This window comes from Bidens hawaiensis, unplaced genomic scaffold, assembly GCF_021521415.1.
Source record: "Bidens hawaiensis isolate Kalapana, Puna unplaced genomic scaffold, B.hawaiensis_p1.1 tig00022155_1, whole genome shotgun sequence".
Classification (NCBI taxonomy): domain Eukaryota; kingdom Viridiplantae; phylum Streptophyta; class Magnoliopsida; order Asterales; family Asteraceae; genus Bidens; species Bidens hawaiensis.
The window spans coordinates 136522-152577 of NW_027493433.1; the positions used below are offsets into that span (position 1 = coordinate 136522).

General features: G+C 36.4%; 1 protein-coding gene and 1 pseudogene across 1 annotated transcript; both read left to right on the plus strand.

The window, feature by feature from the left end:
- The first annotated feature begins 1943 nt into the window (after positions 1-1943).
- Positions 1944-12032, plus strand: LOC143564765 (pentatricopeptide repeat-containing protein At4g19191, mitochondrial pseudogene; annotated as a pseudogene).
- On the plus strand, positions 5025-6534 carry LOC143564743 (methyl-CpG-binding domain-containing protein 2-like). Its single transcript, XM_077051928.1, has 3 exons — positions 5025-5099; positions 5178-5353; positions 6378-6534. Exons 1-3 carry the CDS (start codon positions 5035-5037, stop codon positions 6518-6520), a joined length of 384 nt encoding a protein of 127 aa, XP_076908043.1. The 5' UTR covers positions 5025-5034; the 3' UTR covers positions 6521-6534.
- Positions 12033-16056: the final 4024 nt, after the last annotated feature.

A 16056-nucleotide genomic window follows, 5' to 3' on the forward strand; every position in this document is an offset into this window, starting at 1 on the left:
AGTGATCAACAAAAACTTCATAACATAGCAAATATCAAGAGCCGTGAGATACATGGGGGTCTTCGACATGAGTTGGTTGAACATTTGTGGGCGAGGCGACCAGATGATCTTGTATTAGATTAGTTTTATTATTAAATATTATTGTTTGTTTAATTTTTAGTATGTTTTTTTTTATTATGAATTTTCAAAAAAATGTGTGTTTTTTTAAATAATTTCTTGTTTTTTTAATAATACGTTTTTTTAATACATTTATAAAAAAATAAAAAAATAAACCGCTCGCGCCCCCTCTCGCGCCCCTCCACACCATGCCCCGGGGCGCGAGCACCACAACCAACACCCATCTTATCAAGTTTCTCTCTCTGTCACACGTCACAATATTATTGGCTGGAGCCCCCACTCGCGCCCCCTCTCGCGCCCCCCACACCCCTCAGCCTTAAATCAGATCTTGACTGGAAAGCAATTCTTTACTATCCAACAAATCTTATAAATTTATAAATAAAAGCTTGCACTTTATCTGTTTCCGTACATATTTTCTTGATCATATTGTTATTCCATGTGGTTTAATTATTAAATATTAATAGCTTTCTTTATGGGTGTATGTATGCATAGGAATTTAATGTTGAATCTATGACCTAATCTTGGCATGTTGTTAGTTTTATTTTATTATTTTTTTATATTTTTATATTTTTTTTTGGGTTATGGGTTTGGTTCAGTTTTGGGCTAAAACCAAATTGAAAACCGAAACTCGTCTTTTGAATTTGTGAAAGCTATTTTTCAGTTTTCGGTTTGGTTTGAACTTTTTCGATTTTGCCATATGAGCTTGAAAATTTGGTGGTTTTTTTGGGATGATGGTTTGCGTCAGTTCGGTTTTGGGCTAAAATCGGAACTTCGCCTTTTGAATTTGTGAAAACCATTCGGTTTTGGTTTTTTGGGGTTTCGCTTTGGGTTCAGGTTCAGTTTTGGTTTTGCCATCTCAGTTTTAAAGTTTGGAGATTTTTTTGGGTTAATGGTTCGGTTTGGTTCGATTCTGTTTTGGGCTAAAATCGAACTGAAACCCGAAACTTCGGTTTTGAATTTGTAAAAACTGTTCGGTTTTGGTTTTCTCAGTTTTTGGTCTGTGTTCGGGTCGGTTTATGTTTTTTCGATTTTGTCAGCCGAGTCTGAAAATTTGGAGTTTTTTGGGTTATTGGTTTGGTTTGGTTTGGTTCGGTTTTGGGCTAAAACCGAACCAAAACCCGAAACGTCGGTTTTGAATTTGTAAAAACTGTTCGGTTTTGGTTTTCTCAGTTTTTAGTCTGGGTTAGGGCCGGTTTCTGTTTTTTCGGCTTTGCCATCCTAGTCTGAAAATTTGGGATTTTTTTGGGTTATTGGTTTGGTCAGTTCGGTTTTGGGCGAAAACCAAACTGAACCTTAAACCGGAACTTCCCTTTTTGAATTTGTGAAAACCATTCGGGTTTGGTCTTTCCGGTTTTTGGTTCGGGTAGTTTCAGTTTTTTCGGCTTTGCCATCTCAGCTTAAAAATTTGGGGGTATTTTTGTGTACTGGTTTGGGTCACCGAACCGCAAACCAAATCTTCGCCTTTAGGATTTTTAAAAGCCATTCGGTTTTTGTTTTTTTAGTTTCGTTTTTTCCGGTTTCATTATCCGGGCTTAAAAATTTTGGGCTGAAAAAAAAAAATCGGGCCTAAATAATGAACTTGGACCAATTAATTGATTATTAAAATTTAAACATTTGGGCTAAAATATTTGAGTTACATATATTTATAAATTCTTATAAATCTATAAATTTGGTTCAGTTCGGTTTTTATTAGATGCAAAACCAATACCAAAGTACCAAACCATCGGTTTTTGTTTCGCTTCGGTTTTCTTCGGTTTCATTCACACCCTTAGTTTTCATATATTCCAAAACTGAACTTGCAGAAAACTTTGATTTTGAATAATAATATGATAAAGACAACAATTAGCCAATGGAACCAGATATTAAGAGAAGCTGTAAACCAATCTCAATGCCAAAAACCCTTTATAATCTTTCACAAAATGCTGCAAATGAGCTTCAAACCGAACCATTTAACCTTCCCGATCCTCGCGAAAGCGTGTGGGAAGCTTAATAATATCCGTTACTCCAAAACCGTCCACGCGCATATTTTGAAATCAAACTTTAGTTCAGATGTGTATGTGCAAACAGCAATGATGGATGCATATATTAAATGTGACTGTGTAAACATTGCCCGCTGAGTGTTTGATAAAATGCCTCAACGAGACGTTGCGTGTTGGAACGCGTTGATTTTGGGGTTGGTTCAGTCGGGTGGTGGTGATCAAGTTTTGTTGTTGTTTAAGCGAATGAGAGGTGAGGGAATACGGCCGGATTCGCTTACGGTTATTGGGATATCGCAGTCGGTTAAGGGTGGTGAAGGTGTTAATGTTTTGAAAGGTGTTCATTCTTTTGGGATTCGAATTGGGGTAGATTTGGATGTTTCGGTTTCCAACACGTGGGTTTCGTGTTACTCGAAAGTTAGAGACTTGGATTCGGCTGAAAAGGTGTTTAACGGGATTGATCACGTCTTTGTAACGGTTGTTTCGTGGAATTCTATGATAGCGGGATATGCTTACTTTCATAAGCATTTGAAAGCTATTAGTTTTTACAAAAGGATGCTTTGTGACGGGTTTAAACCGGATTTAAGTACCGTACTTAACTTACTTTCTTCAGTCAGCCAGCACGAAGCAATATTTTATGGTAGTTTGATTCACTGTCACGGTATCAAAACGGGCTGTGATTTGGACATAACTGTACTTAACACTCTTATTTCCATGTACTCCAAATGTAACCATCTTAACGCTGCAAGACAAGTATTTGATAACATGACAAACAAAACTTGTGTTTCATGGACGATTATGATCGGTGGTTATGCTGAAAAAGGCGATCTAGACGAAGCGTTGACCTTGTTTGACTTAATGGAAGCCGATGGTGTGAAGCCTGATTTAGTTACGATACTTAATCTAATCGGTGGTTGTGGAGAAACCGGAGCTCTTGAAATTGGAAAATGGGTCGAAAAGTATGCAACTTTAAACGGTTTTTTCAAATAATTTAATGGTATTGAATGCTTTGATCGACATGTATGCGAAATGTGGAAGCTTGAAAGAGGCTCGTGAAATCTTTTATAAAATGCGTGAACGAACCGTTGTTTCGTGGACTTCAATGGTTTCTGGATGTGCTTTAAACGGAGAGTTTGAAGAATCTTTGACACATTTTTATAATATGTTGGAATTAGGGATAAAACCAAACCACATAACGTTTCTTGCGGCTCTTCAAGCTTGTAATCATGGAGGTTTTATCGAAAAGGGATGGGAGATTTATGACCTTATGACTAAAGTTTATAAAATCGATCCGGGACTCGATCATTATTCTTGCATGGCTGATATTCTTGCGCGCGGTGGGAAGATAGACGAGGCGTTGGATTTTATTAAAAGTATGCCTTTAGATCCTGATGTTGGCATATGGTCATCTTTATTAAGTGCTTGCAAAGTTCATAAAAATGTTGAAATCGGTGAGCTTGCGGCTCGTTGTCTTTTTGAAATGGACCCGCAGGCTGCAGCTCCTTATGTGGAAATGGCTAATATTTATGCATCGGTCGGGTGTTGGGATGGAGTTATGGGTGTTAGAAAATTGATGAAAAAGAATCAAGTGAAAAAGTATCCGGGAGAAAGTATTGTTCAAGTAGACGGAAAGAGTTTTAAGTTTACGGTTGAAGATCGGTGTCATCCTAAAGGCACGATTATATATGGTTTAGGTTTACAGTTGAAAGATGAATTGGATGTATCAAATTTAGAAGATTTTGGAATTTGCAATGTATGTTGAGGCATTTTATCAAACACCGTTTGGCCGATGTTCATACAGTCACATTCACCGTTTGGAATTTGCGATGTATTTGCATGGCTGATATAATGTTTTTAATACGGAATAATCAATATTATGTGAATGCATCAGGTAAATTCAAATCTACACCAATGCAACCTTCTGTTATTGAACTATCATCCTCTGATTCAGAAGACGAAAACGCCTCGTCTTGTAACGAGTCAAACCAACAGCTAGTGGTTTATGACCTGTCTGTTAACGGGTTATCCCCAATCGAAGATTACCCGGTCCCGGTTTCATACGAACCTCCACATGTCGGAAGAAGAATACTGCCAGCTATCGTTGCTTTCACGGTCCAATGTGCAAACTGTTTCAAATGGAGATTTATTCCGACCCAACAGAAGTATGAGGAGATAAGGGAACAAGTTATAGAAAAGCCCTTTGTGTGTGCAACAGCGTGTGAATGGCAGCCCGATGTTTCATGTGATGATCCGTCTGACGTTGAGCCCGATGGAAGCAGGCTTTGGGCCATTGACAAGCCCAATATCGTGCAGACCCCGCCCGGGTGGCACAGGGATTTGAGAATTAGAGGCGAAGGAGGCACAAAGTTTGGTGATATGTATGATTCTTTTCGGTTCTTTCTTGACGTGTAAACTGATCCGGTTGAAACGGGTCGAGTCGACCCAAAACACTTTTTGTCTAAAATTTGGATGATTACTTTGTCAAAATCATATTTACATGCTATTTATATAATTCAAGTTAAATATTTTTAAAAAAAATTATGGTTGTAAAAACTATATTGTAATCTAATTTGTTACATACTAGATTTAGAACTTTGTATGCAATTAAGTTATGCATTTTAGGCAACTTTCAATCTATTTAACTTATTTCTTTTTTGCTCGATTTTTAAGATTTGATCCGTTCCAGACATAAAAAAAACATTAGCCAAATTGACCCGTTTGTAAATAAACGGGTCAACATTCTCAAATTTAGTTTTATGCATAAAAGTATAACGTGGACGAATTTCGACTTGACCCGGGTGACCCATTCTCTTTTATGCTAACCTTTTGATTTGACCCGTTAGAGATAAGCAGAACCCGAGTCCAGTACTTCTATTATTTTTTAAGTTTTAACATAATATTATTATAAACTTCTATTAATGGTACTTTGGTTGGCAGTTTTATGGTAATCAGATATTACACGGCGCCATCAGGCAAAGTGCTGCGGTCAATATGCGATATTGAAAAGTATGTTTTGTACCGAATCATTTTAACCTTGTATCCGATCTACGGTCCAGTTGGTTACTAATTATCTTTATTAAACAGGTACTTGATTGCACATCCAGAATATGTAGAACAAGGGGTGACATTAGCACAGTTTTCATTTCAGATTCCAAAACCGTTACAGGAAAACCTACGAAGTCGAAAACGCTCTTCTAGTGTTGCTGCATTACCAGATGGTAATGATATGAGAATGCCTGAGTCTTTTCAGCCTTCACCAGGTATTAAAATGGTATTTTGCTTGTGGGCGGGTCGGGTAACGGGTCAAAATGGGTTTGCCTTGAATTGGGTGGGTTCGACTCACAAACACTTTTTGTTCATGTTTTAACTTTGTTTATAAGTAGTTAATGTGTAAAATATGATTACTCAAACTATATTATTGCATGATTTGGAGGTTTTGTGCATTTGATGAATATATTTGGGACTGTTAAATCCGCTTGGCCTGTTTTTTCAGTTAAATCTTTTAGGTCAACCGGTTCATATTGGATTGAAATGAAATAAAGATTGGCCACAATTTAAAATATTAAAGATTTTAAAGATGTTGAGTGTCTTTTGCATTAAAAATGCAATTTGGGCAACTTTTGACCGTTTGACCCATTAAAAGGAAACGAATCAAAATCACTGTCTTTAGCTATAACCTTTTGCATACCTATTTTTAGTACTTAATAGGGGTGTGTATAGGTCGGTTTGGTTCAGTTTTTTATGAGCCGGTTTGGTTCGGCTTTTTGGCCCAAAACGAAACAACAATTGAAAATTCAGTTTTGGCGGTTTTGAAAACCGTTCGTTTCCAATCTTTAGGTTTTCACAATGGGTTCGGTTTTGGTTCTTTTTTTTGTTTGGTTTTACCATGTGGGCTTGATAAGTTTGAGCCAAAAAAGTGGTCAAAATAATGAATTTGGGCTTGAAACTTTGGCCCTAAAATTCTTTGGTTAATGATTAATTGATTAGTACTAGTTTGGATCCAAAATTATTGGACCACACCATTCATTATTTTTTTTTTAAATTACTCCGATTTTTCAGTTGTTTTGGTTTGGTTCGGTTTTTTTTGGTGTTGCTTGATATAAAACGAAACCAAACCTAAAAATTGGTTATTTAAAAGAATATAAAACCAAGCCGTCGGTTTTTTATTCATTTCAGTTAGGTTGTGTCGGTTATCTTGATTGGTAGGTGAATTTTAGGTGATTATAGATGATTATTTAATGAAAACAATTTGATGACAAATGCCCACTTTCTGTTTTGTTACAGCCGCAACATTGTCATTACCGGGCCCAGAGCCGAGCACGGATTTGCAGCTTGTTATGAACCTGTCATCAAAAAAAGCAAGGTGTGAATTGAGTACCTCGACATACGATTTCGACTTGATGTATATGCATAATCATGACATGTAGAGATGGTAAAATGGATGGGTTGAAACTATGTTGACAACCACACAAACTTTTGTATAAAGATTTGTGGTTGCATGCATTTTGAATACATTTTTGGGGTAAGTTTCTATCCCTTTGATTCATTTAAACCTTTTATCCAATTTTGTCGTTCGACCCGTCAAGAGACAAAAGATTATTAGACTGGTTATATAATTATCATATCTAAAAGGTAACTGTTAAATATAGTATTAGGTTTTGTAGGGGTGCAAATGAGCCGAGCCGAGCCCAAGCTAGACTGGGCTCGAGCTCGGCCCGTTTAACTTACACAGTACACGGAGCTCAAGCTCGGCTCATTTCGAGCTCTATTTTCAAAGCTCGAGTTCGGCTCATGAGTAGATTTTCAAGCTCGTGCTCGGCTCTTATTTTTTATATATTTAAAATTATTTTTATGAATTTTTTTTTCAATTATATTTTTATGTATAAAAATAATATATATTATTTAGTTATTTTTTTTCATAACATTATATAGATATATTAATTAATAATTGTTAAATATATATACTAAAAAATTATATAAATGACAGGCTCGCGATCCGGCTCGAACTCGATAAGTGAAGCTCGGGCTCCAGCTCATTTATTAAATGAGCTTACTTTGGCTTGGGCCTTGGGCTCAGGCTCGATTAAGCTTGGCTCGATTGAGCTTTTTCACGAGCTGATCTCGAGTAGCTCGCGAGCTGCTCAGCTCGTTTGCATCGCTAGGTTTTAGTTGTGTTTAGTCAACCGGCCCTAGTTAGGTTTCTCTGGAGTTTGTTTCTGGTTTATTTCCTATAGTCTATTACTTTTTACAGCTTAAAGTATAATATTACTTTTTATGCATAGAAACCCTATATACTAAAATGTTAATACACAATCAATATGCAAATGTAGTTTAGTTCAAATGTCACATATATGAATGGTGTCTTGGTAAGAATAGAATAAGATTCTATCTGCACCAATTGTTTTAGTCGCTCTCATTCGATAGTTGATCACTACACGTTTTGTCATGTATCGATAAACAGTCTTTTAGTTCGGTATATCATATCAAGCGAAAACGCATTTTTAAGGTTCTTAAAAGTAGCATTGTGGAATATTATGTATGTTGGTGATCAAAAGTATGTTAGAATTTAAATATGTTAGAAACTGAAAAAGTGAAAATAACTAAAAATGGTCCCAAAAGGCTTTGAAATGAAACCAATAATGATGGATCACTTTGATAAGAGTTAGGCCTCTTGTTAGGCTGTTTTTTTTGTTGAGGGACATCGAACGTAACACCCCGGCTTTAAGCGGAATACGTCCGGGTGTAATGTACAGATCACTCATAAGCTCGTAACACTATTAATAGTGACAATATGTTTATTTTATTCCATAATATCGCAAGTACACAAATAGTTTGATAATGAGACAATCAACATTACATCTAAATAAAACAAATATTATTCATTGAAATAACCCTAAGGTATAACTAGTTTTCTTGTCTTGGCACTTCATCGTATCAACCTGCAGCACGTTTAAAATAATATATTTTGTCAATCACACATATTGGTGAGTTTTCATAAGTTTTTGCTTATATAAATATATATAAAATGCGTGATTCAGTGATCGTCATGCAATAAATATTCAAGCATGGTATAAATAAAATCAAATAGTGTCGTCCTCCCGTGCATTTAGCCGAAGCCGTAGAAGTCGCGGAAATGAGAACCACCTTACGTAAACAACCGAAGTCGTAACGTTAGACGGCGCAGGTACGTCCCGTCGGACCCTCCCACTATGTGTATGCGTTTGCGTTTGTGTAATTTCCACCAATAAAACAATAAACACGTTGCAAGCAAGTTCACGTATAATCATAAACAATATGCACGAATAATATTAAAATGTACGATATAAGTGAATCTGTTTGTAAACAAGAGCATAACTAACGAAATAAAAACTTGTGACATGCTACACCCCAAAACATTATAAAGCATTAAAAATGGGGTTATGAAGAACTCACATGTTAAATAAGCAAGAATGAGTAAATAAGCGAAGATGTTTTTAAGCGAGTGAACCGACAGGGTTCGGTTCAATAAGTGACCCAACTATGATCAAAATAAGGTTGAGGAATGTGACATTTGTCAATTTCGGGTTATTTTATACTTGTATTCTTAATGTAAACCCGACCCGTTTTGTATCCCGAACCTTTCGATATTATCAAAATGATGAATTGTATGTTAAATATTTGTTTTATAGTTGTTGGATAAAAAAAAACACCGTTTTCGGTTCTTAAAATTCCCCGAAAACGCTCAAAACGAACTCCAGGGACTAAAACTACCAAAATGGAGACTTGAAGGACCCATTTGTAGTTTGTGCTTCTTGGGTCTATAACCAACCCATTTTCATGAAACACCATTTATGAAAGACCCATTCAACTTACCCTATATATACACACCCATCTTCTTCATTTGTGCTTGCTCATTTCTTCATTTCTCTCTCAAATTTTTGAATTCTAAGGTTGTTCTTCATAAGCTAATCTTTCATTTTAACTAACTTCTCAATACTTAAAGCTTGATGTTACAACATATATGTAACATCCTAAAATTTTTATAATGTTAAATAAAAGAAAGTTATGTTTAGTGATTTCACGTTTTAGCTATTTAATGTCGAGTAAGGAACAGGTCGTGGGCTTAGATTACGTAAGATGGGTTAAATGAGAATGGGCCTTGGGTCCGTGGGCTTGAGAGATATAAATACCCATCCCAAGCCCAAGATATCATTTTATTTCCATCTTTCTCTTTTACACACTCAAAAACACACACATAACCGACCGAGATCCGAAGTCGAGACCAGAGATTTTGCTGGTAGATCTGAGTTGGAAAGGTAGGAACTAATCCCGCAAAGCTAATATTACTGAAAATGGTTAGGATTTGACGGGTTAATCGGACCCGAAACCCAACTGCCCAAATCGGACCCCTAAAACGTCGATTTTAGGCCGATTTGATGGTTGGGATTTGTAGGCGCCGATCATACGATTCCGTGGGTACCAAAATCGAGTTATTTGGCTAAGAAACGAAGGAGTTATGGGCAAACAGATCTGCAGCGCGACAACTTCGCCTTCATCTGGGCAACTTCGCCTTCAAGCGATGAACTTCGCCTGCAAGCTAAGTTCGCCTGATGAACTTCGCCTGCAAGCCAAGTTCGCCTGATGATAAGTTCGCCTGAAGCCAAGTTCGCCTGATGGCAACTTCGCTGAAAAGCTAAGTTCGCCTAAATGGTAACTTCGCCTAAAAGCCAAGTTCGCCTGAGGTTTAACTTCGCCTAAAAGCCAAGTTCGCCTAAGGTTTAACTTCGCCTAAAAGCCAAGTTCGCCTGAGGTTTAACTTCGCCTAAAAGCCAAGTTCGCCTGAGGTTTAACTTCGCCTAAAAGCCAAGTTCGCCTAAGGTTTAACTTCGCCTGAAGCCAAGTTCGCCTAAGGTTTAACTTCGCCTAAAGTGAAGTTCGCTTAGAAAATAAATTAAAAACCTAATGGAAAATGTGTTAAGGCAGTTATCGAAAATAAAATTTTTCCAAGCTGACCTGGCAGCTTAACCCCAGCCAGGGGCTCTGCCCCTTGGACCCCGCTAGGGGCTGCCGCCCCTAGAACCCCGCTGCCAGGGGCGCTGCCCCCGGACCCCCGTTCGTTGTGGGTCATATAAAGATAGAAATACAAAACGAGTAGTAGTAGTTAATTGATATGTGTAAATATTATACAGTTAGCCGAGCCCAGTTAAAGAAAGGAATTACGATCAACGGCGAGCGTAACAGGATCCAGGTGAGTTTCTAGCCCCATTTATGTGTTATGTTTTCGGGGCTGTGTGCATACTCGATATGTTTGTCAATACGCTTATCCTAAGAGATAAGTGTATGCCTTATGTGAATGATATGATATGTATGAATGATTGCTTGATGGTACGTGAACGATCTTCGGATATTGCACGTACTGTCAGGTTGTAACGCTAAGTATAAGGTAAGTATGATATGTATGCTTATGTGTATGAATGTGATAAGTTAATTAAAGAAGGAAATGACGGTTGCATGATTGTATGGTTACGAAAAGGGTACCGAGCCCTAATAATACTCGAGGTATAATGTATGGTTGTATTGTAACAAAGAGGGAATCGAACCCTACTAATATTCGAGAACTAGGGAACCGAACCCTACTAATATTCGAGGAAAGAGGGAAACCGAGCCCTAATAATACTCGTGGAAAGAGGGAAACCGAGCCCTAATAATACTCGTGGAAGGAGGGTACCGAGCCCTAATAATACTCGAGGAAGGAGGGTACCGAGCCCTAATAATACTCGTGGAAGGAGGGTACCGAGCCCTAATAATATTAGAGGAAGGAGGGTACCGAGCCCTAATAATACTCGAGGAATGTAGGGTGTAATGCTCTTTATAACGTAAGATATGAAGGTAAGTTAATACAAAAGAAAGAATGAAAGTATGAAAGAATGAAAGTAAGAAAGTATGAATGAAGGAATATAAGTTTATGTGTATGGTATAGTGTATGATTAACTAGAACTCACTCAGCGTAGCTGACTTTTAGTATGCACGCAGGTGAGTAGGATGAGGCAGCTCGCTTGAGGAGACACGTGGCATTGAACAAGAGTCTGGCATCTGAAGACTTATGATGTTCTAATTTTAATGCTTTAATGTGAAAGACAAAGGATGTTTTGGGACAAGTTATGAATTATGTAATGTTTAATGAAAGTTTTATATTCCGCGTAAAGTTTTTAATTAACTCTGATATTTAAAACTGTGTTTATGAGTAAATCCAACACGAAAGTAGGGTTACCGGTAACGGGGCCTTACAATATATATAATATACACTCCTTGTTTACCTTCGGTCTTTCATTTCTCCGGTCTCGGCCGGTTGAAATGTCGGGCTAGTAAGGCAAGGTTACATGGAGGACTTTGTAGTCCTTGTTTATATATTTAACAAATCTAACCATATAACTTATTATACTTGCTTAACTTCTACATATTTTAGTTTATTGTTCATATTTGTCAAGTTCCATGGTATTGGGTATGTGGTGACTAGCCTCGGTTTCATCCCGAGTTGAGAACCGAACCAAAAACCGAACTTTTGTTTAAAAGCATTATTGTTAACTTTTTGAATGTAAAACTTGAGTATTATTATTTATAAGTTATTTTACAAGTTCCATTGTAATTGAGTATGTGGTAACTATCCTCGGTCTTATTCCGAGTCAAGGACCGAACCAAAAACCGAACTTTTGTTTAAAAGCTTTATTGTTAACTTTTTGAATGTAAAACTTGAGTATTATTATTTATAAGTTATTTTACAAGTTCCATGGTAATTGGGTATGTGGTAACCATCCTCGGTCTTATTCCGAGTCAAGGACCGAACCAAAAACCGAACTAAACCGAGTTCACTCGTTTAAGACACACAAGTGTGTTTTTAGCCACCAAAACTCATATTTTTCTTCAAGATTATATTTTAAATCAATTTTAGTTAGTTTCTAAACATACTTGGCATGTCGGTAACCAACTTGATCTTATAACAAGTTCGAACCGATAAGGTCGTATACTCGCTTAACGAACGTTAAGGTTCTTCACAATATAACTACATACTTGGTTAAGTCTATTTTGATTTTATTGAGTTATCTCATAACATTTATTATTTTGGGAAGTTAACTGTGAGCTTGGTCAATTATCAAGTCTCGAACCGACAAACTCGAACACTCGTGTAAACCTCGTTTTGGTATTCTTATAACCAAGGGTTTTGCAATATCGCATTTTAACCCACATTATTACTTAACATAGGTTGAGTAAAAAAAGAAAAAAACTAATGAATAGAATACCGAGACCTGGTTTCGAGTAAACTTATTTTACAAAACTCGTTTCTTTAATTTCTCAAATATTTACATTTTAAATCCTAAACTTTATTTATTTACTTTATTTGTCATGTATTTTATTTTAAACCCTTCCAAGACTACCTACTAACACAAGACCCGTTTAATATAGGTCTTGCTCATTAAACCGGTCTCTCCGATTATTCACGACACTATCTTTCAAGTTACTTGTTAAGGTGAGTACTTTTTCATCCCCCGTTTTCCATCTTTCGTTTTGGGGGTGGCATTGCATACTTATTCAAATTCAAATGATTTATACTTGAGTCTTAAACCACAACACGTATTGTATATGTTTGCTTAAATAAATGCTCGATTTGGTGTTATATGCTTTACATGATTATGTGCAAATTCTTGAATGCTAAGGCGGGTAGCCTCTTGAATGCTAAGGCGGGTAGCCTCATCAAAGTATGATCATACGTTAATTTCGAGTATATATGGTATCCCCATATAGAAAGGTGTCGTCAATGTATTCTTATTGATGATTTCATTATTGTCGTCAATGTATTCTTATTGACGGTTCGTCAATGTATTCTTGTTGACGGTTTATTATCTAAATTGTTGCTATTATTTATTGTTTTCATATACTAGTTGTGGATTTCATAATATATACTTATTGTCCAAAACTATGAAAATTGTTCACCAACCTTTGTGTTGACAAACTCTATTTTATGCAATGTTACAGGTTTGATGTTAGCTTGATTGGATTACTTGAAGAAACTTATTATCTTGGCTTTAAGATATTAGAAAATAAAAGAACAAGTTATTTGTTTATCTATCTATTTGGCATTTTGTATGAACAATTGTTGTGTTCTTTATGATGATATGGATTTAAATGAGTTGTTTAAATATTGTAACTTTATAGTGTCATTGTGCAATGAGCAATCATGTCGCGCCTCAACGTTTCCGCCTTCATTGGTCGGGGGTGTGATGTGACATCCGTGGCAAAACCGAGTACACCTTAGTATTCATATAGCGAATAAGCGATTAACCGCTTATCGCGTAACGAACAAACGATTAACCGAACGGGTCTGGTTATGACCCAGATATCCTGAGGGGCCATCTATACGAGATATATGTCTATTATAAGCCAACATACTGATATTAAGGCCTTAGTATGATAGCAAACTAGTTAAACGAAAACATGCTCGTTTAACTACCCGCTATGGACTTAAACGCGAAAGATAGTTACAAACCAAGCATTGTATCATCCGTTAAGCCGAAAAAGACTTACCAAACACTTATTTGAAATGTTTTAAGCGATCCGTGAATATATTTTCGATTTTTACAAACGTATGGTATGTTTTTATAAATTTACACAAAAATAGCCGAAAAACACTCGTTTTCGCACTGTTTGTCGTACCCGTTATATTTTTCGTGCCAAAAACCAAACCCGAAATAAATTTAGACTCGGCATTTCACGTTCGGGCACATAAATCGAGAAAAGTGGGCCAAATGGGCCCAAAAGAGGGCCCAACAAGCCCAGCCCGCCAAAGAAGACTTTTCCCCCTTAAACCCTTTTCATATTTAAACAAGTTCTAAGATATTTTTTGATATCTTTTTCATGAGAATTCTGAACACAAGTTCTGCTCCAGCTAGAAAACCTTCAAACCCTAAGGTAAGGAGCTTAAATAAGTAGCTTTTGTACTTGTTTAAACTCGTTTAATACCATAAAAACATGTCTTGGTTACTAAAAATCATTCCTAACCGTGTAAAAATCCTAAAAATGATCCATAAACATGTTTTGATCATAAACACGGTAAGGAACCTGTTTTGATAGTTTTTTTGGCCATAAACACGGATGAAAGGGTTAAAACGGCGTTTTTACGGTTCAAAAGTTCGTTTTTGTGCATTAGCCAAAACCCTAAGTTAAGGGCTGTTATGTTGATGAAAAATTGCTTGGTTTGTGATATAGGACTTGTACCTAGCTTTCTTAGAAGCACAAGAACCTGAAAACTTGATTAAAAAGTCAGAAACGAGCCAAACTCGCTAAGGTAATACCGAAACACTCGCTTACGGGCTATTTAGGTTAAGGTTGTGATGTGCATATTGTTAGGACTTGAAATTTTTCAGGGACATCAGGGACCATGTCAATAAGTCCCTGTTTAAATTTGGTAATTTTTTGACCATCCGAGAATATTTGGCGAATTTATTACCGAATTGGGACGTTTATTTGGGAAAATAGCTAAAATACTTCAAAAATTATGAAATTTTTCTGGAAACTCATATTTGATGTATTTTGTTCACATATGAATTTTGAGATCATTTGGAGAAGTCTAAAGGTGTTTTGTACATATGCGTTCGTGCGAATTTTTATAGCCGAATTTGGGCCGAAAAGAATATTGAACAAGCTTTTTACATTCTAGAATTGATATAGATTGTTTTGGGACATGATTTGAGTATTCAGGAATTTTGGTGGAATTTTTGGAAGTTGTTTGGGATAAACGGACGATTTTCAGACGAAATATTGCTGATAAAATGAATTTTTATAAATTAATAAATCAATAAATAATTCCAAAAATATTTTTATAAAAATCTACATATTTTAATTGATAAGTGGCTAAATTTTCATAATTTAATGATTAACGGTTAATTAATTATACTAATTTGAAGATTAAGCAAATTCAGTTTTTATAAAAACCGGTAAGTTCGCGACTAACGAACCTGAGGGAATATCAAAACACCAAGAGTGATCAAAAATCATATTTTTGGATTAATTAAGTAAAAACGAACTTTTATATGAGAAACCTGGACAATCCGGATAGATTGTGCGCGTTTCTTCTTAAATCAAACTGAATAAACGGAAACGGGCTCCGAGGCTAATCCGATACCCCAGTATGTGATCATTCTTTATAAATTAATCATTTTATTAACCAATACATTTACCCAAGCTTATTTCCCCATAACTGTTTTCTGAACGCGTAAACAAACAACTTGGCCCAGCTGGGAAAACGGGAATCTGAGCCAAGTTCGGTTTTAAGTATTAGACACTGAACAACATCACAGCCTAAGCCTATTACCACTTTCTGGGCTTACCAGCTATACCCAGATTAGTTATACAGCCTAATTTAATACTGAGATTATAATTATTAAAATATTAATATTATTATAATATGGACTATAGGGACTAAGTGATAGCAAGGGAAACGAACCCCGTGCTGATCTCGCACTGAGTGCCTACAAAACCGTGAGTTTCATGACCCCTCTTTTCAAATTTTTTACAAACTTTTGGGGTGAAAAGCATGTTCATATGCATTATCTATCTGAAAACGGTTCAGAACGAAAAATACCTGAACCTTCATATATGAAAAATTCCTACAAACATAATGATAAACTACGTGCTGAGGAAAGGTGATTATTATCGTGATTGATATATTAAATGGAAACACTACGAATGCCAAAACATAATGAAATCATACGTGACAACCTGTTTATACAAATACGCTATATAATGCTAAACACAACAGGTTGAGGAAATAACGTGGTATGTAATGACCATGGGGCTATTGTGGGCGGAAGGGGGGGGGGGACACAACAGTACTAAACTAAAGTTGAGTATGGCCTATGAGCCAAGTTCTGCTGCAACTTATAAACTAAAGTTGAGTATGGCCTATGAGCCAAGTTCTGCTGCAACTTAC

What these genes read in the sequence shown, in the direction of transcription:
- LOC143564743 (XM_077051928.1), top strand. Translation starts at nt 5,035, where the DNA reads ATGGTAATCAGATATTACACGGCGCCATCAGGCAAAGTGCTGCGGTCA. An exon ending in TCAATATGCGATATTGAAAA is followed by an intron (nt 5,100 to 5,177) that starts GTATGTTTTGTA and finishes TTTATTAAACAG; the next exon opens with GTACTTGATTGCACATCCAG. An exon ending in GTCTTTTCAGCCTTCACCAG is followed by an intron (nt 5,354 to 6,377) that starts GTATTAAAATGG and finishes GTTTTGTTACAG; the next exon opens with CCGCAACATTGTCATTACCG.